General features: G+C 42.9%; 1 protein-coding gene across 2 annotated transcripts in view; it reads right to left on the reverse strand.

Moving 5' to 3' along the window:
• The window catches only part of LOC110497518 (RING finger protein 24), a 71,632-nt gene that overhangs the window by 12,023 nt on the left and 34,503 nt on the right, over nt 1–25,106 (reverse strand). For both annotated transcript variants that reach the window (XM_036954439.1, XM_021573658.2), the window contains exons 2-4: nt 16,944–17,093; nt 6,364–6,406; nt 5,795–5,836 (exon numbers count right to left, since the gene is read on the reverse strand). In XM_036954439.1, the coding sequence (XP_036810334.1) occupies nt 5,795–5,836; nt 6,364–6,406; nt 16,944–17,093 (235 nt within the window). The remainder of the gene's footprint in view (nt 1–5,794; nt 5,837–6,363; nt 6,407–16,943; nt 17,094–25,106) is intronic.

Below are 25,106 nucleotides of genomic sequence, written 5' to 3' on the forward strand. Positions count from 1 at the left end.
AACTAGCTAGCCATTTCACATCGGTTACACCAGCCTAATCTCAGGAGTTGACAGGCTTGAAGTCATAAACAGCTCAATGCTTGAAGCACATCGAAGAGCTGCTGGCAAATGCACAAAAGTGTTGTTTGAATGAATGCTTACAAGCCTGCAGCTGCCTACCACTGCTCAGACTGCTCTATCAAATAGGAAATCATATACTTAATTATCACATAACACACAGAAATACGAGCGTTAGATCATTAATATGGTCAAATCCGGAAACTATCATTTTGAAAACAAAACGGTTTATTCTTTCAGTGAAATACGGAACCGTTCCATATTTTATCGAACGGGTGGCATAAATATTCCTGTTACAGTGCACAACCTTCAATGTTATGTCATAATTACGTAAAATTCTGGCAAATTAGTTCGCAACGAGCCAGGCGGCCCAAACTGTTGCATATACCCTGACTCTGTGTGCAATGAACGCAAGATAAGTGGCACAATTTCCCTAGTTTAATATTGCCTGCTAACCTGGATTTCGTTTAATAATATATACTTCTGTGTATTGATTTTAAGAAAGGCATTGATGTTTATGGTTAGGTACATTCGTGTAACGATTGTGCTTTTTCTCGCAAATGTGCTTTTGTTAAATCATCCCCCGTTTGGCGAAGTTGGCTGTCTGTGTTAGGAATAAATAGTCTTCACACAGTTCGCAACGAGCCAGGTGGCCCAAACTGCTGCATATACCCTGACTCTGTTGCACAGAACGCAAGAGAAGTGACAATTCACCTAGTTAAAATAAATTCATGTTAGCAGGTAATTTTAAGTAAATATGCAGGTTTTAAAATATTTACTTGTGTATTGATTTTAAGAAAGGCGTTGATGTTTATGGTTAGGTACACATTGGTGCAACGACAGTGCTTTTTTCGCGAATGCGCTTGTTAAATCACCAGTTTGGCGAAGTAGGCTATGATTCATTGATTAAATTAACAGGCATCGCATCGATTATATGCAACGCAGGACAAGCTAGATAAACTAGTAATATCATCAACCATGTGTAGTTAACTAGTGATTATTTTAAGATTGATTGTTTTTTATAAGATACGTTTAATGCTAGCTAGCACCTTACCTTGGCTCCTTGCTGCATTCACATAACAGGTCGTCAGCCTGCCACGCAGTCTCCTCACAGAGTGCAATGTAATCGGCCATGATCGGTGTCCCAAAATGCAGATTACCGATTATTATGAAAACTAAAAAAAATCGGCCCTAATTAAAATCGGCCATTCCGATTAATTGGTCGACCTCTATTCAGGACATAGGGACACTGGAGATAGCGGCAATCACATGACTATTTATGAGACTCCTGATCTCTCGCTCTCTATCTCTGTCGCCGTGGGGAAAAAAATCCTGACCACTCCAACCACCGGAAAACATTTTTATGAGAAGAAAATGATCACTCCACTCAAGGAGAGAGGGGGGGCGAGATTGAGGGGGAAAGGGAGAAAGAGCACCCACAATGTCAAACTATCTGATGCTATGTAACTGCTATGTTAAAATAAACTCCATCGCATCGTAAACAAGTTGTCGCTTTTGATAGAAGATGTAGAGCAGTTATACAGTAATAATAAGTACTAGGCTATTTCGTGTCTCTTTTACTTCTGCTTCCAGCTCAGCCCATATCGATAAAGCGTCTCAGTAGGAGTGCTGATCTAGTATCAGGTTTGCCTTTTAGATCATAATTAATACAAATATATGGACAGAGGGAACCTGATCGGTTAACTGAACTGAAATATTGCTGAAATGGTCAGCTGCTCGATTAAGTTCTGGGTCCATACATGTTAAGAGAAGGGATCAAGAAATGCTAGAACGAGGAGCTCCACCTTCTCTCTTTGTAAGTTATGGGCGAAAGTCCCCTCCCATTCCGAAATTCAAAAGACCCCAACACCTGCAAAAACATGATTTTTTTTTCTCCAAATAACCGCTGCTCGTTATCCTACGCATCCCGTTCAGTCCGACAGATTCTACAGTACCAGTTGTGTTTACGTAGATCTGTCCAAGAGAGATTAGAGGGGACCTGATCCTAGCTCAGCACGCTTTATGAATACTGGCCCTGACATCTGGCCACCCATTGCTCATCTTGGTCCACATCCCAGCTTAAATAAGCACTTGCCTTGTTGCTCTTGTAAAACTGAGCAACAACCCACAACACAGACTACTGTCCACAAAGCTAGCATTTAAAACAAAGCCAGACGGCCTGTGTCTGATTGAAACGCTCTGCTCAAAATGCCAACGGCCTCATGAAAATTAACGACAGCAAATTGGCGCTACTATTACCGTTCCACCTAAAGGTTGCATGGCTTGTGTTCTGTCTGAAGTTTCCCCTAGGTACAGATCTAGTTTCCCCTCCCCAATCCTATACTTAACCATTAGTCGAGAAAATGACCCAACATCAGCAAAAAAACGTCTCTCTTGCACTGGTTCAGGCTAGTTTGTGAGATACAATTCCTATTAAACCAAACAATCAAGTTCTCCTTGTACCGTTCTGCGTAGTTCTAATCCCACGTAGCCACTTAAGAAACCCTGTAAAAACCCTCTGGCTTAATGAGCAGTTTGTTAAGTGGATATTGTACGTGAGGTGCATGTGTGTATATCAAAATGTGTACTGGTCAGTGTGTGTGTCCCCAGGCAGGCTAACTATGGGTTAGGGTAAGCAGCTCTACCTTGGGCAGGAAATGGGGTCACCAGAGACCCAGGCTGAGGCTAGTGGGGGTTTTCCATTCTGAGTAGAACTGCACTGAGCTAGAGGAGAGATGGGCTGCATCTCATTCGTGACAAGTTGCCCTCCTCTCCTCTACAACTGCACTGAACTAGAGGTGAGGGGCTGTGTTTCATTCCAGATGACCAGTTGCCTCCTCTCTATCCTGAAGAGCGCAGCATGGCAAGGAAACTAGGCAAAAGTGAAGGGTCAACCAAGGGTCAATTTGAACTGTGAAGCGGAGATATTTCTGGAATGAAACAACCGGGGACAAAGAGCTTTTGAGTTGATGGAGACAATGTGGGGACAGTGAGGGGGCGTAATGGGGACAGTGGATCACCCCCAGGGGCCCATTCAAAACTACTGTTGAGGCCCACAGTCCCCTGGTCACCACAGATGTCCATTACGAAGCTCATAAAAAGCAGTGCTTGCGCGCGTGTTCAAACTGAAAAACAACCTGTAGGCAATTATTGGCAACAGGGAGCATTGCTGCTCCTACCAAACCATGCCCCTGTAATGGTATTTAATTCAAGCACCTGATATTATCAGTAGTGCTGTGAACATAGACCTTGTCTGTGTCTCCATAGGGCTCTGAACAAAAGTAGTGCACTATGTAGGAAATAGGGTGCCATTTGTGACGCAAGGCCAGAGTTAGGCTTATCTTATCAAAACGATAACGGCTGATTAATTCAAAAAGTAGGCCTCTGTTTGCTATGGGAAGGATCGCATGTGAAAATGCTGCAAGACAAACAGAGCTGAGAGCTTATTGAAGCGAAAGTCAAAGCCAAAGCTGGCTAATGTCAACACTCATCAGCCACATACAATAGTCCTACATTTTGATTAGCCTTTGTCACAAGGTTTAGGCATAAATTGTTCCTTTAATGTTCTTTGAATGTTAGAGACTGGCTTCTAATGTTCAATGTTCTTTGAATGGTACATTGCTGCGGCTGTACAGTGCAGCGTCACAGCAACACTATCTGACAGGGTGTTATGCCCATTGGCTGAGTACTATCAAGGACACTGTAATACTGAACTGCCACAATATTGAGCTGCTGCGCTTCCTCACACGTAAACAGCCAAGGACACGACGTGATGTACCGTTGTATGTGTGTAGACCTGTGTGTATTTACAAGGGTTATGTTCAGCTGGATAAAATGAACGGATTATTCACAGCTGTTGTAGCCATGTTCTGTGTCAAATGGAGGTTAGATGTATACAGCTGCAAGAGGCGCAATCTATACACTTTTTCCAAAACATTTTCATTTGGACAGGGCCCTTTCAATAAAATGGGTCATTCCCCCGGCCAGTGTTGGTGAGTGTTATTGTTTCTAAGCAATACATAACAATTTGGCTGTCCAAGAATTACACACACACACACGCTCTCCCACTTGTAATGACATTGAATGACTCAATAATGGCTACATAACTAGAGCTCTGCACGGTGGGAAATTCCTGCCCCGGGTCGGTTAGCGACGTAGCGTTTTCACTCCTTACACGCGGGTGCCAGCGCTAGCCTTTTCATTAGCATGAGCGTGCTAAAGGGAGTAGCGGAGGCTAGTAGGGCCAGGGCTGAGGCTATGAAATGGGATCGGCGGAAAAGGGGCGAACGCTGCTAGCTGTACAGCTGGGCTATGACTTCTAACCACATTGTCCGACGCAACAGATGGACTGTAACAAGCTCCAGAGACAGTACAGACATGCATAATGAGAGAGGACAGGATGCACGCGCACACACACACACACACACACACACACACAACGTGCCTCTTCTGACATGGATACCCTAAACATGAGAGACACAACGACAGTCTACTGACTGTCTCGACAGGTTCACTTTGCATAACTGGGTTCCCTCGCTATTTAAACAAAATGTCATTTCATGTATTTTGGGGGATTTAAACAGGTTAGTCTAGTTGAGATACAAATCTACTTTTTCAAGAGAAACCTAAGGGAGGTTGTGGCTATTGAACAACCAGTTCGCTTCAGGCGACATTGATAAATCTGCTTCATCAATATCACACGTTTCTAAATAAATAAGTAGCCTAAATTTATGTCATGAGACCCATATTCAGTAACACCGCAGTAAACAACAAACCAATCAATGTGAATACCAGACCAACGGCGACTTTATAGTTTATCAAGCGCAGCCGGTTCAGACAGGAAACCAGAGTATATGCATCAGCTGACATCGCACCAATCATATTCCACAAACACTTCCTACCTTAATATGGTGGTATATTTAAGCTGATCAGTTTCTCACATTCTCTACTGCTGTTGGTTACTCGATCGTTTGCGGTTGCATTTTTGTTGTTCACTGCCTGTAATTATTAGGATCTTAAAGGTGCACTATGCAAAAATCGCTCCGCCATATCCTGGTTGCAAATATTCAAAGAGTTCGCCTAATTTCAGTTTGTGTGACAAAACAAGCAAGTATAGTGTAGAGAATCATTGTACCATCTGAATCACTGTGAAATAGATTTCCCATAACCAAAAACATGTATTTTCAGCTGTTTGAAGCTGGTGTACAAAACCCAAATTAAAAGACTGCAAAAAACGAAACATAAGAACGGGAAGCATAGAAATAGCTCACATAGAACATATCTACGGCGTCTTAGATTTGCTTTCAATGAGTGACAGATCTAGAACTCCTATTTCCATGTGAATTTGGTCGGGGTCGCCCAAAAAGTGACATATTACAGCTTTAACATGATGAACTCTCTGGCAGTGAGATAGGCTCTGCTCCTTCGAGGGAACACCAACCCTAACATATTGCAATATTTTTCTAAATAATGGTTACACAAATACATGGCGTTTCCTGTCTGAAATGTTGCGTTTGAGAGAACTAAAGTTCAGTACAACAACCAAATACAGTTACTGATAGGTTACATTAGGGAAGTACATCAGCTAAGCTTGTCAGTTGTATTACAGAATGTCACTGTCCTGTCCAATGAAAGTTTCAACACTTGGTGCAATGCTAAACAACATCAACTCAAAGTCTGTGTAACCATGAGATACAGTATCAAGACAATAGAACAAGAAAAAAATGTAAGCGCTTACCTCATGCAAATTTAGCTCTTTGACCTTTTCCTTCTGTATAACCTGAGGGGAAATTAAAATTTAAAAAAGGCATACAATTAGAACTGGCAACATAAACACACTTTTTCTCAAAGAAAACATCCAGAAGTGAATCAAATGCAATTTTTTTTTTTGTATTAGAAGACTAGAAGTTATGGACCTGTGTGGCTCAGGCCCAAGCCCTCACCGCTCCAAGGGATTAAAGGCGCGTCAACAAAATCATGACTTTTTCGTGGTAGGTTAGGAGAATTTACATTGGCATGTTAGGAAAAGGGTACGGATTAGCTAGTCACAACAGCCCTGCTGACCAGGCCTGGCTGGCTAAAAACCGGCCGTACATTTAAAAAGGGAGAGTCCCCCACTTCCACTGAAAGTAGCCCAAAATAAACCACCATCCGACTTTGTTGCCTTCTACAGCATGTATATTATGGGTGTATTTATATAATGTGTATATTCAGCAACAGAGGATTTATAGACTACAGTAACATACTGTGAGAAAAATAAACCATGTTCATAGTATTTTGTGTGTGTGTAGACGACGGGCCTCTTACTTGTTTGTATGCATACAGCTCCTTGTGCGCCTGGTGCCTTAACCTGCAAGGACAACGCAGAGAAACACAGCATCTCTTCAATTAGTAAAGGAGCCTCTACAACTCGCCAGTTGCACTCACTGTACATTCTGATAGTGACAAGTCAATAGACCCTGAAACAGGAAGTGAGCGACTGCATAGATAGAGAGCATTCAGGGCAGAAAAGCATAGCTGATTTAACAATTTCCATTCAAATCTCCAGCACTGAAATAAAAGCAAGTCAAATTCAACTGTTTAGATGCTGTAGAAACCAGTGGTGTAAAGTCCTTAAGTAAAAATACTTTAAAGTACTACTTAAGTAGGTATCTGTACCTTTACTATTTATATTTTTGACAACTTACTTTTACTCCACGACATTCCTAAAGAAAATAGTGTCCTTTTTGCTCCTTACATTTTCCCTGACACCCAAAAGTACTCGTTACAACTCGAATGCTTAGCAGAACAGGGAAATGGTCCAATTCACACACTTATCAAGAGAACATCCCTGGTCATCCTTACTGCCTCTGATCTATCAGACTCACTAAACACAAATACTTTGTAAATGATGTCTGACTTGAAGTGTGCCCCGGCTATCCGTATATTTAAAAAAAGAAAATCGCGCCGCCTAGTTTGCTTAATATAAGGAATTTGAAATGATTTATACGTTTACTTTTGATACTTGAGTAGATTTAAAAACATACTTTTACACAAGTAAGGTGACTTTCACTTTTACTCAAGTATGACAATTGGGTACTTTTTCCACCCCTGGTAGAAACAGACATTGATGACAGTGCTGCAGTTTTGAACTAGTCTGGTCTACATTGGATTAAAAATTATTTTAGTGCTACGAAACTTTCAGGAAACTCACCCCTGCACAATATCTTGACTATGGCAGCCTGGATTCAATCTTAACCTTCAGGTTTTTTTTTTTTTTTTTTTAATCTTTAGTTTTGAAGTCATAAATCAATCCAGATGAGTTGATGGAAGATACAAGCTATGGTCATTGTAATAACCACTGAATTGAATCCAGGCCTTTCCCTATTTAGTCTTTATACACACACACACACACAGTACATTCTGTCTGTCATCGTAAGTGGTTCCATTTGGCATTTCAAAATCGCTTTCGAAAAGGATTGGATCTGCTATCTTATGGTCAATAATGGAATGACCCGAGGTCGGGCAGGGCACCTGTTCTGCCCACAGACCCATTTTATTTCATAATATGTGTATCCCAAATGGCACCCCCATGTGCTCTTGTCCAAAGTAGTGCACTATATATAGGGAATAGGGTGTCATTTGGGACGCATTCTATGTGATATCACACCCATCTCACAGCTATGTACAGTGCCTTGCGAAAGTATTCGGCGACCTTTTGCCACATTTCAGGCTTCAAACATAAAGTTATAAAACTGTATTTTTTTGTGAAGAATCAACAACAAGTGGGACACAATCATGAAGTGGAACAACATTTATTGGATATTTCAAACTTTTTTAACAAATCAAAAACTGAAAAATTGGGCGTGCAAAATTATTCAGCCCCCTTAAGTTAATACTTTGTAGCGCCACCTTTTGCTGCGATTACAGCTGTAAGTCGCTTGGGGTATGTCTCTATCAGTTTTGCACATAGAGAGACTGAATTTTTTTCCCCATTCCTCCTTGCAAAACAGCTCAAGCTCAGTGAGGTTGGATGGAGAGCATTTGTGAACAGCAGTTTTCAGTTCTTTCCACAGATTCTCGATTGGATTCAGGTCTGGACTTTGACTTGGCCATTCTAACACCTGGATATGTTTATTTTTGAACCATTCCATTGTAGATTTTGCTTTATGTTTTGGATCATTGTCTTGTTGGAAGACAAATCTCCGTCCCAGTCTCAGGTCTTTTGACCTCAGGTCTCAGGTCATTCTTCCAGAATGGTCCTGTATTTGGCTCCATCCATCTTCCCATCAATTTTAACCATCTTCCCTGTCCCTGCTGAAGAAAAGCAGGCCCAAACCATGATGCTGCCACCACCATGTTTGACAGTGGGGATGGTGTGTTCAGTGTGATGAGCTGTGTTGCTTTTACGCCAAACATAACGTTTTGCATTGTTGCCAAAAAGTTCAATTTTGGTTTCATCTGACCAGAGCACCTTCTTCCACATGTTTGGTGTGTCTCCCAGGTGGCTTGTGGCAAACTTTAAACAACACTTTTTATGGATATCTTTAAGAAATGGCTTTCATCTTGCCACTCTTCCATAAAGGCCAGATTTGTGCAATATACGACTGATTGTTGTCCTATGGACAGAGTCTCCCACCTCAGCTGTAGATCTCTGCAGTTCATCCAGAGTGATCATGGGCCTCTTGGCTGCATCTCTGATCAGTCTTCTCCTTGTATGAGCTGAAAGTTTAGAGGGACGGCCAGGTCTTGGTAGATTTGCAGTGGTCTGATACTCCTTCCATTTCAATATTATCGCTTGCACAGTGCTCCTTGGGATGTTTAAAGCTTGGGAAATCTTTTTGTATCCAAATCCGGCTTTAAACTTCTTCACAACAGTATCTCGGACCTGCCTGGTGTGTTCCTTGTTCTTCATGATGCTCTCTGCGCTTTTAACGGACCTCTGAGACTATCACAGTGCAGGTGCATTTATACGGAGACTTGATTACACACAGGTGGATTGTATTTATCATCATTAGTCATTTAGGTCAACATTGGATCATTCAGAGATCCTCACTGAACTTCTGGAGAGAGTTTGCTGCACTGAAAGTAAAGGGGCTGAATAATTTTGCACGCCCAATTTTTCAGTTTTTGATTTGTTAAAAAAGTTTGAAATATCCAATAAATGTCGTTCCACTTCATGATTGTGTCCCACTTGTTGTTGATTCTTCACAAAAAAATACAGTTTTATATCTTTATGTTTGAAGCCTGAAATGTGGCAAAAGGTCGCAAAGTTCAAGGGGGCCGAATACTTTCGCAATGCACTGTACCTGTGACATTGAACCCCAATTGCTTTGGCTGCGTCTGACCCTGATGACACTGTTACACATCCCCCACTGACCCCCACCAAACCAAAACATAACTCACTTCCCACCCACCTATCAGTACCAAACTCAAACCTCACCCGGACGACCTTGTGACGACTGACGCAGCACTGGTCAGCAGTCGCGCTGTGGTACAGCTGAACTGCCACAACTAGGTGGGAATTCCACGCCTTGACACAACTCAATTTAATGTGGGCCTACCCCAGTACTGAATGACGAATGGTCTGGCCCGATCTGGACTGCTTAGACAAAATGTCCGCCCGGTCAAGAGACTAATACTTTCTCTCTAAAGCGTAAAAAAAAAAATAATAATAATAATAAATACCACAACTGACAGCTTGAGGTGGTTATAGCCTAGGATACATCTTCTTTAAACCAATCATCCCTGTTACATTAGTAACTCTTCAGCACCCCCCACGGATGGTTTCTGCCAGCAGAATACGTGGTTTTATCACCGTCATTCGTTTGAATGCAGCAGGGATGCTTTCCACGTGAGAGTGCCTAACCAACCAGAGCTCCTGACTTTATCGTAGTGGCCTTCGTTACTGCTGACTAGGCTAGATAGGAGAGACTGATGGGTCATTTGTGGGGGAGAAATGGGAGCTTTACTTTACTACGGTACATACAGTGGGGAGAAGAAGTATTTGATACACTGCAGGTTTTCCTACTTACAAAGCATGTAGAGGTCTGTAATTAATTAATTTGCATTTTATTGCATGACATAAGTATTTGATCACCTACCAACCAGTAAGAATTCCGCCTCTCACAGACCTGTTAGTTTTTCTTTAAGAATCCCTCCTGTTCTCCACTCATTACCTGTATTAACTGCACCTGTTTGAACTCGTTACCTGTATAAAAGACACCTGTCCACACACTCCAACCTCTCCACAATGTCCAAGACCAGGGAGCTGTGTAAGGAAATCAGGGATAAAATTGTAGACCTGCACAAGGCTGGGATGGGCTACAGGACAATAGGCAAGCGGCTTGGTGAGAAGGCAACAACTGTTGGCGCAATTATTAGAAAATGGAAGAAGTTCAAGATGATGGTCAATCACCCTCGGTCTGGGGCTCCATGCAAGATCTCACCTCTTGGGGCATGAATGATCATGAGGAAGGTGAGGGATCAGCCCAGAACTACACGGCAGGACCTGGTCAATGACCTGAAGAGAGCTGGGACCACAGTCTCAAAGAAAACCATTAGTAACACACTACAACGTCATGGATTAAAATCCTGCAGCGCACGCAAGGGCCCCCTGCTCAAGCCAATGCATGTCCAGGCCCGTCTGAGGTTTGCCAATGACCATCTGGATGATCCAGAGGAGGAATGGGAGAAGGTCATGTGGTCTGATGAGACGAAAATAGAGCTTTTTGGTCTAAACTCCACTCGCCGTGTTTGGAGGAAGAAGAAGGATGAGTACAACCCCAAGAACACCATCCCAACCGTGAAGCATGGAGGTGGAAACATCATTCTTTGGGGATGCTTTTCTGCAAAGGGGACAGTACGACTGCACCGTATTGAGGGGAGGAGGGATGCAGCCATGTATTGCGAGATCTTGGCCAACAACCTCCTTCCCTCAGTAAGAGCATTGAAGATGGGTCGTGACTGGGTCTTCCAGCATGACAACGACCCGAAACACAGCCAGGGCAACTAAGGAGTGGCTCTGTAAGAAGCATCTCAAGGTCCTAGAGTGGCCTAGCCAATCTCCAGACCTGAACCCAATAGAAAATCTTTGGAGGGAGCTGAAAGTCCGTATTGCCCAGCGACATCCCAGAAACCTGAAGGATCTGGAGAAGGTCTGTATGGAGGAGTGGGCCAAAATCCCTTCTTGCAGTGTGTGCAAACCTGGTCAAGAACTACAGGAAACGTATGATCTCTGTAATTGAAAACAAAGGTTTCTGTACCAAATATTAAGTTCTGCTTTTCTGATGTATCAAATACTTATGTCATGCAATAAAATGCAAATGAATTACTTAAAAATCATACAATGTGATTTTCTGGATTTTTGTTTTAGATTCCGTCTCTCACAGTTGAAGTGTACCTATGATAAAACAATTACAAACCTCTACATGCTTTGTAAGTAGGAAACACTGCCGATTTTGCAGTTTATCAAATACTTGTTCTCCCCACTGTATCTCAATAAAACTAAACAGCTTCCTTTCTTGATCTTCTTCCGTTGACCTTTTATTTTATTTAACTAGGCAAGTCCGTTAAGATCAAATTCTTATTTACAGTGATGACCTACCCCGGCCAAACCTGGATGCTGCTTGGCCAATTGTGCACCACACTATGGGACTCCCAATCACGGCCGGATGTGATGCAGCCTGGACCTTCAACAAGCAACGATGGGTGATAGGACTGGATAGGGCTCGGACATTTTTGTTTTCACCTTTAAAGTCCTCTTAGATCAGTGATCAAGGGGATAGAAGACAAGGAAAGGAAACGACTGGGCACATTAACCTTTAGTGGGGCAGCTAAAGCCCTTTAAGAGGGCTTGAAAATGTTAACAAAATGGGAGAGGAGTGTTTAGGTCAACTCAAGAGAGAGGCAGCCAAGCATAGGGAAGGAAGTTCAAGTCCACATTCTTAAGATAAATAACCCTTTGAAAAGTGTGTGTGTGTGAGAATGGAAAATGATGCCTAGCTGACAAGCACAAAGCAATCTAAATAGATCCACAAATATTATGAAAACAGTGAGTATATACACACACACACACACACACCACCACCCTGTGAACATTTTTACTATGAACAGTCAATATACGTAGTGCATGAACATTACACAAGCTTGGATATTAACAGACATTTATAAACAAAAGCTATTTTGGTAACTCCCGTTCACACATTTTCCCATCACCTGAAGCAAAAAGGAATATCATAGATAACACCAGTGGTCGGGTTGTATTATCATACACCAGTCATTCAATTTAGCACAAATCAATGGACAAAAATAAAACATGTTCAATGAAAAACAGAATCGAAAGACAGTAGGAGGAGGGATATACACAGAGCGTACAAAACATTAGGAACACCTGCTCTTTCCATGACAGACTGATCAGGTGAATCCAAGTAAAAGCCATTATCCCTTATGGATGTCACCTGTTAAATCCACTTCAAAATAAGTGTAGATGATGGGGAGGAGATAGGTTAAAGAAGGAATTTTAAGCCTCGAGACAATTGAGACATGGATTGTGTGTGCACTAATCAAAAGGTGAATGGGCAAGACAAAAGATGTAAGTGCCTTTGAACAGGGTTTGGTAGGATGTGCCAGGCGCACCGGTTTGAGTGTGTCAAGAACTGCTACACTGCTGGGTTTTTCACGCTCAACAGTTTTCCCGTGTCTATCAAGAATCATCCACCGCCCAAAGGACATCCCGCCAACTTGACACAACTTAAGGAAGCATTGGAGTCAACATGGGCCAGCATCCCTGTGGAACGCTTTCGACACCTTGTAGATTCTATGCCCCAACGAATTGAGGCTGTTCTGAGGGCAAAAGGGGGTGCAAATCAATATTAGGAAGGTGTTCCTAATGTTTTGTACACTCAGTGTATAAAAAAGAGGGAGAAAAAGAGAAAGAGATTGAGATACATAGTTGTTGAAGATTTACCTCCGTTACTAGTAACCTTAACCTCTCGGAGCAGAGCGAGAGGCTGAGGGATCTGTAACACACAGCAGCACAGTTCTAGGAGAGAGACTGACACCTTCTGAAAGAGAGCAGCGGGTAAAGGTGCAGAGACTCCCATTGGGCAAGGGGCAGAGGTCAGAGGTTGTCAGAGGTGAGGGGCAGGGGGTGATTTGATGAGTGGCCCTGTTAGCATGGTAGTGAGGGGGGGGTGAGATTAAAGTTTCAGTAACATTTAGTACAGGGGCCCACAGAAGGGCCACGTGGTTTTTAAGAATGTGATCTTTCCATGGACTCCTATACTAAAATAATGTAACTGACTTCTAAAACAGAAATGGGCAAGATAAACACTGCTCTGTGTGTGTGTGTATATATATATATATATGTAGTATGCATTTATGTATGCATGTATGTGTCGCCAGCCACAGGCTTATTTCACGTATGTGTGTGGACTTCGGGACTAACCAAGAGGAGGGAGTCGAGTCTAGCTGTGACGTTCAGCCTCACGTCAAGCTGTCCGAGCTGTGTTTGCTTGGGCCGGGAGAGCGAGCGCTCGCACGTCCGCTCCAGAGCCCGACTGGCCTCGTTCCCCTCTCCTTGTCCCGTATTTGTCCAGTTTTAGAGGGTCATCTGTGGACTGGGTTTGAGGAGTAGGGTGAAGTTGACGCAAGATGAGCGTCTATGGGTAGTTTTGCATTTCCCCCACTAATGGTTAAGGTTAGGATTGGGGGAAGCTGATCCTAGATCTGTGTCTAGGGTAAACTTCACACTGGAGCCTCGGTGAAGGGGGCTAAAGTTAAGACCCGGCTCAGTGTTTCATCCATCTGTCTCTAAAAGGAAATGAAACTTGGTCAAGGCTAATCAAACTGTTTGTGTTGTTAAGATAAATGGGAAAAGTATCCAGTGAGGCCATGTGGTGTGTGTGGTTGGTTGGTTGGGTGGGTGGGTGGTTATTGTGATTTAGGGAACTGTGGGGGCCACAGGTGTTAGAAAGGGAGACCGCATCTTTAGAAGCCTTTCAGAGTAAAAACTGCCGACGTCCCAAATGGCAATCCTATTCCCTACACAGTGCATTACTTTTGACCAGGACTCTGCTCAAAAGTAGTGCACTATATAGGGAATAGGGTGCCATTTGGGACAAAGACACCATCTTGCCAAATTAATTGGTAAAATCAGACCACCTTTTTCCCCCCTTTTCTTTTTCCTCCCTGAATTTTAACGTGACACTGCATCAATTTCATAGTTTGTCTTGAAACATCGAAACAAAAGCAGAAACACACTTACCATCTCCCCCCCGCTGGGTTAGGTACAGGGCAGGGCGAATTTGGGTTGAGACACGCTGCTTCTCGCTGCTTTAGGTAAGAAATGCTACAGAGTTCCAACGTTATTGGCCAATGACCACCTTGATTAGACCAGAGGGGCTAGAGTGGAGGACCAATAAGATCTCCAGTAAAAAAAAAAATCTCCAAGCCAGGTCTGGGACTTCAAACGTGCTGAAGGGAAGGGGTCATTCTTTAAGAAGATAATACTAATTTAGTTGGTTCAAGGTTCAGCCATGTTGAGCGCTGGTTAACCACTCAGAGCCCTATAGGCACTGGTCAAAAGTAATGCATGATATAGTGAATAAGATGACAATTGGAAGCATGCATAAACGGTGCTGGATTTATACCAACATCTATACAGATGCCTTTGGATTTCCATCTAAGAGGAGAGAGCATGCCTAAGGACTTAACATGAGAGGCACGACACAAGCCTCTTCAAGGTTGGGAGTTGTGGTCGTGATTATGCAGCTAAGCAGCTTTGAATAAATGTTTCAGCAGGGGAGAACAAGCCCGGATATCATTTTTCTGGTGGGATTTTTTTTTTTTCCAGTTCAGATGATCAAGTCAGCGATACCTTCTCCAAACTGTGCTGTTGAATCTTTTTTTTTTTTTTACAAGCCTTTATGAAAAAAGGGTTAATTTGAAAAGAACATGATAACACACACCAAATGAATTTAATTTAGACCCAATATGCCATACAGTTTCATTAAATCAAGACCACCAAGAAAGGAGTTGTTTAGGCCTAATGACAGCAAATAAGATTGACCCGTCTTGGATAACTTGCATTTACTGAGCTTTTAACAAACTAAAGTGGATTTTGGTTTGTTAAAAGACCAAAGCAGACTGAAATAATTTGACCGCTTGGCTAATAATTGGACTAACACGAGCCTCGCTTCAGTTACTTAAGGCATTCATTAAGCGCAAGACAGACCTGCCGCTTTTCTGTCCATCTGTTCACTCAACTACTTTAAAAACACAGCCTTGGAAGCTTTGCTCGGAGCCGCAAAGGTTAGGCTAGGTCATAGTTTGAGTTCAAAACCCTGTTGCCTGAACACATTGGGTAACAGCGCTTACACTTCAGATACAAATCCAGCCGTATTTGCTGCGGACACAATTACAAGTCATTTTTTTATATGCAGCTGATGAACTACCGGATTGCCTGGTACCCCCGCTGAGTGTTGCATGCTAGGAGCCTGAAAATGCACACATTCTAGTCTCATCATCACATCTGATGATAGCAGGCTTGGCAACACAGTTTGGCAAGTCCTACAACATGAGCGCCTTTGCTCGTTTTAAAGTAGCCTAAATGTTCTTTGTTTCGGCTAACTCTGTGTTTCTACCCGTGCTCAAAGCAGGTCTTCAAAGTAAACTAGTGTGAATGGTGAACAGCCTGTGGCTGCTTCCCAAATGACTCCCAATCCCCTATATAGTGCACTATTTTTGACCCGTGCCAATAGGGCTTAGGTCAAAAGTAGTGTCCTATATAGGGAATCGGGTGCCATTTGGGACATATTGTCACTGACATGGTGGAGAGAAGGATGAAAGAAGTTTCCTTCTCTCCCGAGCTGTACCAGCTGTCTGTGTTCCTCTCCTCTCTCATGCTGTTTATCCTTCTGTTCTCGTCATACTGGCTTAAAGCAGTATTAAAAGCATCACCATCTTTGATAGGGGAAATATGTTGTCCCCCCCCTAGTTCCACAAACTACAGCAGAGAGAGAAATGTGCGCTGCTTGGACTGAAGGACACAAATAATCCCTCTAGTACACCGAGTTCTTGTAAAACAGCACGGCTAGGCTACTCGTGTTTGGGAGAAGGCCTGAACCATGTTCATAGGCAGCCCCTATGGGGCTCTGGACAAAAGTATTGCACTATGTAGGGAATAGGGTGCCATTTGGGACGCACAGTGTTTCTGTAAATAGAGCAGACCATCACATGGTGGGACATACCATCCTGGGAGGCGAAACAGGCGGGGGGGTCCTTGAGTACGACGCTCGAATGGAATCCAACATAAGACCGGTGCCAAAGTATTGGCAAAGTAATGACACCCGAGCAATGCCTTTAGTGTATGACTGTGAATTCACTCGCAGTCTGGACGTATTTAACTTCTAACTCAGTGGTAGGAAAATATCAATAACCAATGTGGTTACAGTGAAAATGCTGCAACTCATATGGGATAAACAAAGTCATTTACTTGACCACTGGGGTTGAGATTAAAAACACTGCCGTTTCATAATTGGATATGCGCCAAGTCATTCTCGAGGCAATGGACTTAGCCTATGTCAATCAGCTTTGAAGAATCTGTGGTTTATTGCACGAACACTTCAGTGTGCTAGCATAAAAAAAATGGCTTCTGTAAACGTTGAAGTGAGGCTTTGTTGATGTCAACAACAAAAAAGTAGTGTTGATTTCAATCAAAAACAACAACAAAATGAATGGGGTCAAATATGGGGTCACAAACAAATGTAATAACTCCACACTGTAAGAATCTACACTGTCTGGCACCGGTGGCAAGGAAACCTAAACACAAATCAAGATTTCCAAAGGAGACTATTGAAACTAGGAACTAGCCTACATCAACTAGGACGCAGCAGTGTCGATCATACCTTATCAAGTAGCAGCAGAAGAGAAGGCTGAGGATGAAGACAAAGATGGCGGTCCCAAACACCACAATGTAGATGTTGAGGGGAAGGTTCTGGAACCCAATATTAGGCATCCTGAAACTGTAGTGCTGGAAATCGGAGCTCATGGATATCCTGCAACGAGAGAGAGATGGATTAGGGGGTGTGATGAAGTGATAAGATTGACAGATTGACCGTAGGACTGTATGTGACTATAGGGCTGAGTGTGTGCTGGACAATTTCTCATAGCCAGCAGGAAGCTTTGATAGGGCTTCCAGCCTGCCACACAATGACAATAGGTAGGGTGAATTGACGACAATAGGCCACCACGATCATATAAATGTGTTAGTTGCGTAATGTCACATGCAACACATTTGATTCAGACTGACTCTTACTGGGTGTCTGCATAACAGCCAATGGTAACATATTAGCCTAAATTGGGGTTAAGTCAGTGAGCAAATCTGTCCAATAATATAGTTTGAGCATTGTGAGCCTTGTATTGCCAGCTACCCACACAGTGGCCTGGGAACATTGGTCCCCATGAACCTGTGCCTACCTCTTGTGTCTGTTCCTACGGCTCTAGACTATGGAATATAGGCCTAGACTGTTATTGTAGCTTTACATCTCTGGGATTCAGCAGCAGGTTTCCCTTTGTTTATGTACTTATTTGTTTACATAGATTTGACATATAGTGGGGCAAAAAAGTATTTAGTCAGCCACCCATTGTGCAAGTTCTCCCACTTAAAAAGATGAGGCCTGTAATTTTTATCATAGGTACACTTCAACTATGACAGACAAAATGAGAAAATGATGGTGAAAAATAAGTATTTGGTCACCTACAAACAAGCAAGATTTCTGGCTCTCACAGACCTGTAACTTCTTCTTTAAGAGGCTCCTCTGTCCTCCACTCGTTACCTGTATTAATGGCACCTGTTTGAACTTGTTATCAGTATAAAAGACACCTGTCCACAACCTCAAACAGTCACACTCCAAACTACACTATGGCCAAGACCAAAGAGCTGTCAAAGGACACCAGAAACAAAATTGTAGACCTGCACCAGGCTGGGAAGACTGAATCTGCAATAGGTAAGCAGCTTGGTTTGAAGAAATCAACTGTGGGAGCAATTATTAGGAAATGGAAGACATACAAGACCACTGATAATCTCCCGCGATCTGGGGCTCCACGCAAGATCTCACCCCGTGGGGTCAAAATGATCACAAGAACGGTGAGCAAAAATCCCAGAACCACACAGGGGGACTTAGTGAATGACCTGCAGACAGCTGGGAACAAAGTAACAAAGCCTACCATCAGTAACACACTACGCCGCCAGGGACTCAAATCCTGCAGTGCCAGACGTGTCCCCCTGCTTAAGCCAGTACATGTCCAGGCCCGTCTGAAGTTTGCTAGAGAGCATTTGGATGATCCAGAAGAAGATTGGGAGAATGTCATATGGTCAGATGAAACCAAAATACAACTTTTTGGTAAAAACTCCACTCAACTTGTGTTTGGAGGACAAAGAATGCTGAGTTGCATCCAAAGAACACCATACCTACTGTGAAGCATGGGGGTGGAAACATCATGCTTTGGGGCTATTTTTCTGCAAAGGGACCAGGACGACTGATCCGTGTAAAGGAAAGAATGAATGGGGCCATGTATCGTGAGATTTTGAGTGAAAACCTCCTTCCATCAGCAAAGGCATTGAAGATGAAACGTGGCTGGGTCTTTCAGCATGACAATTGCTGATCCCCCTGATTAGAGGGGAACAATGAAAAAAATGCAGTGGGACTGGCTTTGAGGTCCAGAGTTTTTTCCCCTTTTTTTTTTATTTAACTAGGCAAGTCAGTTAAAGAACAAATTCTTATTTACAACGAAGGCCTACACCGGCCAAACCCTCCCCTAACCCGGACAACGCTGGGCCAATAGTGCGCCGCCCTTATCACGACTTCTGCCTAAGTCGTTACCTCTCCTTGTTCGGGCGGTGCTCGGCGGTCGACGTCACCGGTCTTCTAGCCATCATCGATCCATTTTTCATTGGTTTTGTCTTGTCTTCCCACATACCTGTTTTCAATCCCATCCTTCACCTGTTGTGTGTTTCCCCTCATGTCTTTGTCAGAGATTGTTTATCGTCAGTGTAGTGTTTATTTGTATAGGTGCGCGACGGGTCTTCGTTCCCATATTTGTTTATATTCATTTTTCTTATTAGTGTTATGGAGCATGTTACTTGGACATTTATTAAAAGACTGCATTTTACACTCCGTTTGACTCTCCTTTGCCTGACTTCCACCTATACACACACACACGTCTCTGACAGCCCTGCCACATATATACACACACACGTCTCTGACAGCCCTATGGGGCTCCCGATCACGGCCGGTTGTGATACAGCCCGGGATCAATCCCAGGTCTGTAGTGACGCCTCTAGCACTTCGATGCAGTGCCTTAGACCGCTGCGTCACTTGGTCCCTAAGAGTTTGAGGGGTGTAGAGAATCATTGTACCATCTAAATCGCTGTGAATGATCTTTTCAGTAACCAAAAATATAGTATTTTCTGTTGTTTAAAGCTAGCGTACAAAATCAAAAGTAAAACACGCAAAAAAATGAATTACGGGAAGCATAGAAATAGCGCACATACAGATTCTTAGACTTGCATTCCATGCGAATGACAGATCTGTAACTCACATTTCTACACTATATATACACAAAATGTGGACACCATTGTTTTTTAACATACATTGCTGCTCCAATTTGATAGTGTAGCGGTAGAAGCCCAGTCTCAGCTCAGGTGCTTACATACACCATAGACATATTTTTACACACACATGCACACACTTTTTGGGATCCAACAATTGATTCCCATTCAAAATCCTATTTTCCCTAACCTTAAACTTAACGACGAACCCTAAAATAGTGAGGCCCGGTAGAATGTCCTCCCAGTTTTAGTTGGTTTACTATTCTTGTGTGGAACTTTGGTACTAACAAGTATATTAAAATGTGTCTACACACACACCCCACTACTATTGAAGAAAATGAGAATACAATTCCTGAGTGAGTATGTATTTGTGTGGTTTACAACTGAAAATTCCCATTCTCCACAGAGGGACATGACTGGGCATGCCTAAGAATGAAAAGATGAAAAGAGACCAACAAAAAACACACAAAAGTTGGGCGGTATACCATTCATACCGTATCCCGTGAATTGAGAAAAATCCTCGGTATGGATTTTCCAACACGTTTTTAAAATATTTTTTTTTAAGTACTTGTACACTTTAAATAAATATCTGCAGTCAAGTTGTGAACTAGGAAATAGACAAAGCAGATCGTGTTCATCAGTTTGCCTGTTAGATCATTTTTCATTATGAAGCTTACCGATACTAGTTTCCCAAAACAGCTGTTTACAAAGATGATCAAAACGGGAGCTTCTTGGGGGGAGTCACTCCTGCAGCACAACTTAAGTGAGATGAACAAGTTACACTTGTATGTTTGACAGCAATATATTTGATAACTATTAAGTTAACCATCTCAGATGTGCCAAATCAACTCACTCCAGCTGGCTTTTGCCAACTGGCTAATGTTGGCTAGCAAGATCAAGCTTCTTGGTGACAGCAGCAGAGACGATCCCCTCCTAGATTAAGATCCCTGCGCTCAAATATTTGTTTTGTGTGTGCTGCAAACTGTGTCTTAGTAGAAAATGTTTGCATGCGCTCGTTAGCGTTTACCTAGCATCCACTATGGGGATTCCTTAGTACTTGTTAACATTTTGTTAGCATTCTGGTAAATAACGTTTATGGGAGAAAAAATAAATTACATATGGAAAAGAACACAGCGCCCCTTGTGCTCACTACTGGTAATACCGCATATCCTGGGATGGCACAGGCACGGTAAGAAGGTAGGAAATCTGGATACCGCCCAACCCTAACACACAGTTTACAGTTACTCCTTCCTATACAGCCAAGCCAACAGACAAAATAAATCATAAACCCTGCCTTCCACTCACACTGTCTACTTCCAGAAGAAACACACTCATTAACTCACACACTCACCCGCGTGGTGCCTTCATAGTGTTGAGCGGAACCCCATCTTTAAATCTATAACTCTGCGAACGGCAGCGCTGGGAAGATGAGGAAGCTCAGCCTTTGTTCATTTTCCTTTTCCCCTTGCCACACACACCATGAACGGTAGTAATAACACCATCACAATTTAACACCCTCAGTCTCCCTAGCTTAGCCGCCAGGCTGGTACGTGGTCATAAACACTGCTGCCCTCTCGGTTGGGCTCGAATCTGCCCCCTGCTCTGCCAGTATGCAGTGGCTCCACGCCAACCTCTCTATCAAAACAAGGCCACGACTGGAAAGCCCGATTATCGCCACTTAGTGGGGCTCCCAAACACATTGGGTCCACATGGCCCTTTGACATACACATTCCAGAGGCAAAACACACACAAACTCTGGGGGTAACATGAAACCCATATGTTCACACCAGGGCCTAAACTGTACTTTCTGGTCCACCATTCACTGTGGCAGGTAGATAAAAAAAAAAAATCTACCAGCCACTCAGATTTTTTACCAGCTAAACATTTTTTTTTTTTAAATCTCCCTAAATTACACCAACAAAACACAAAAAAAAGATGAACATGCTTTGTAATGTTTCTAAAACAAATGTATTACTAGTAAGAAGTAACGTGGTATATTGTCTAATTTCATTTTTTACCAAAAGATCACAGATGAGACAAAAATGTTCACGAGCCGGGAGGTTAACGTGGAAATGCGACTCAAGAACATGATTGTGCCTAGAAATTGAGTCTGACTAGTAACCGCATTGTCTTCTCTTCCCCAACAGTTGAAACTCAAACATTGAAAAACAACCTAGTTTGTGAACAAACAATGTAAATAGCCAAGAAAATAACAAAGTATCACTTCATTAGACTTTAGTTTCAAATTAGACCCATTTAAAAAAAAGTATATCATTCACTCAGCAGCGCAAGGTGGGATAGGATTCGTAGTTCTTGGACTTTGTGAAATTCATTTACCAGCTATGAAACAAAAAACGGCAGAAATACTTTAAAAACAGCTACTGCACTATTTATATTCACAAATGCAAGTGAAATGCTCGCACTATGGAGCCCTGACCTGACGGGTGTTCGTTTTAGGCCCTGGTTAAGACACTCCATTCCGTGTATACAGTCCAATGTAAGTTTTAAGGGGAGAATTACAGTTCAAGGGCATGTAGAAGACCTAGATTATGCGTGTGTATATGTATGGTTAAGTGTGTGTGCGCAAATACAGTGCTTTACCCCTGGACTTTTAATCCGCATCTTGTTATGTTACAGCCTTTTCTAAAATGTATTAAATTAAAACATTTCATCATAGATCTACACACAATAGCCCATAATGACAAAGTTAAAACAGGTTTAGACATTTCTGCAAATGTATAAAAAAAATACTGAAAAAAAGATAACTTATTTACATAAGTATTCAGACCCTTTGCTATGAGTCTCAAAATTGAGCTCAGGTGCATCCTGTTTCCATTGATCATCCTTGAAGTTTCTACAACTTGGACTCCACCTGTGGTAAATTCAAATGACTGGACGTGATTTGGAAAGACACACACCTGTCTATATAAGGTCCCACAGTTGACAGCGCTTTTGGCAAAAACCAAGCCACAAGGAATTGTCCGTAGAGCTCCAACACAGGATTGTGTTGAGGGACAGATCTAGGGAAGTGTACTAAAATATCTCTGCAGCATTGATGGTCCCCAAGAACACAGTGGCCTCCACCATTATTAAAGGGAAGAAGTTCCCTTTAAGGGCCTTGGTCAGGCAGGTGACAAAGAACCTGATGGTCACGCTGACAGAGCTCCAGTTCCTCTGTGGAGATGGGAGAACCATCCAGAAGGACAACCATCTCTGCAACACTCCACCAATCAGGCCTTTATGGTAGAGTGGCTAAATGAAAGCAAATCAGGAAAAGCACATGATAGACCACTTGGAATTTGCCAAAAGGCAACTAAAGGACTCGCAGACCATGAGAAACAAGATAATCTGGTCTGATGAGACCAGATTGAACTATTTGGCCTGAATGCCAAGCGTCACGTCTGGAGGAAACCTGGCACCATCTCTACTGTGAAGCATGGTGGTGGCAGCATCATGCTGTGGGGATGTTTTTCAGTGGCAGGGACTGGGAGACTAGTCAGGATCGAGAGAAAGCTGAACAAAGCAAAATACAGAGAGAATCTTGATGAAAACCTTCTCCAGAGTGCTCAGGACCTCAGACTGGGGCGAAGGTTCACCTTCCAACAGGACAATGACCATAAGCACACAGCCAGGACAATGCAGGAGTGGCTTCGGGACTAGTCTCTGAATGTTCTTGAGTGGCCCAGCCAGAGCCTGGACTTGAACCCGACCGAACATCTCTGGAGAGACCTGAAAATAGCTATGCTCCCCATGCAACCTGACAGCTTGAGAGGATCTGCAGAGAAGAATGGGAGAAACTCCCCAAATACAGGTTTACCAAGCTTGTAGCGTCATACTCAAGAAGACTTGAGGCTGTAATCTCTGCCAAAAGCGCTTCAACAAAGTATTGAGTGAAGGGTCTGAATACCTATGCAAATATGAATATGAAATTTCCTTCTTTTTTTTTTCATACATGTGCAAAAAAACAACATTTTTTTTGCTTTGTAATTATGGGGTATTTTGTATAGATTGAGAGAATAAAAAATAAAAAATCAATTCTAGAGTAAGGCTGTAACGTAACAAAAATGTGGAAAAAGTCAAGGGGTCTGAATTCTTTCCGATTGCACTGTATGTTTGTACACTACACGACCAAAAGAATGCTCGTCGAACATCTCATTCCAAAATCATGGGGATTAATATGGAGTTTGTCCACCCCTTTGCTACTATAACAGCCTCCACTCTTCTGGGAAGGCTTTCCACTATACGTTGGGGACTTGCTTCCATTCAGCCACAATAGCATTAGTGAGGTCAGCACCAATGCTGGGCGATTAGGCCCGCAGTCGGCGTTCAAATTTATGGGGTTGAGGTCAGGGCTTTGTGCAGGCCAGTCAAGTTCTTCCACACCGATCTTGACACACCATTTCTGTATGGACCTCGCTTCGTTACATGCTGAAACAGAAAAGGGCCTTCCCCAAACTGTTGGGCCTTCCCCAACAAAGTTGGAAGCACAGAATCAACTAGAATGCTGTAGCGTTAAAATAATCCTTCACTGGAACTAAGGGGCCTAGCACGAACCATGAAAAACAGCCCCAGACCATTATTCCTCCACTAAACTTTACAGTTGGACGATGTATTTGGGCAGATGGCGTTCTCCTAGCATCCGCCAAACCAGATTTGTCTGTCGGACTGCCAGATGGACTGCTCCAATGGCAGCCAGCTTTGCGCCATTGGCATTGCGCATGGTGATGTTAGGCTTGTGTGTGGCTGCACGGCCATGGAAAACAATTTCATGAAGCTCCCGGCGAACAGTTATTGTGCTGACTTTGCTTCCAGAGGCAGTTTGAAACTCGGTGGTGTGTGTTGCAACCGAGGACAGACAATTTTTATGCTCTAAGCACTTCAGCACTCGGCGGTCCCGTTCTGTGAGCATATGTGGCCTGACACTTTGCAGCTGAGCCGTTGTTGCTCCTAGACGTTTCCATTTCACAATAACAGCACTTACAGTTGACTGGGGCAGGTCTAGCAGGGCAGAAATTTGAACTGACTTGTTGGAAAGGTGGTATCCTATTATGGTGCCACGTTGAAAGTCACTGAGCTCTTCAGTAAGGCAATTCTACTGCCAATGTTTGTCTATGGAGATTGCATGGCGGTGTGCTCGATGTTGTACACCTGTTAAGTGTGGCTGAAATAGCCGAATCCACAAATTTTAATGGGTGTCCACATACGGTACACTATATATACAAAAGTATGTATGTATGTATGTATGTATGTATGTATGTATGTATGTATGTATGTATGTATGTATGTATGTATGTATGTATGTATGTATGTAGTGCATGCGGGGGGTGTATAGGATTAACCCTTCCCTCCCAGAAGGCTCTAAGGACCCACCAGCTGTCTGTGATATTCTGAAGTAGGCTAAGTGCAGTGTTTCACCTAACCTGCAGTCCTCTCACTCTGAAAGTCTCCTCTGACAGTT

Source organism: Oncorhynchus mykiss, chromosome 19 (genome assembly GCF_013265735.2).
Source record: "Oncorhynchus mykiss isolate Arlee chromosome 19, USDA_OmykA_1.1, whole genome shotgun sequence".
Taxonomy (NCBI): Eukaryota; Metazoa; Chordata; class Actinopteri; order Salmoniformes; family Salmonidae; genus Oncorhynchus; species Oncorhynchus mykiss.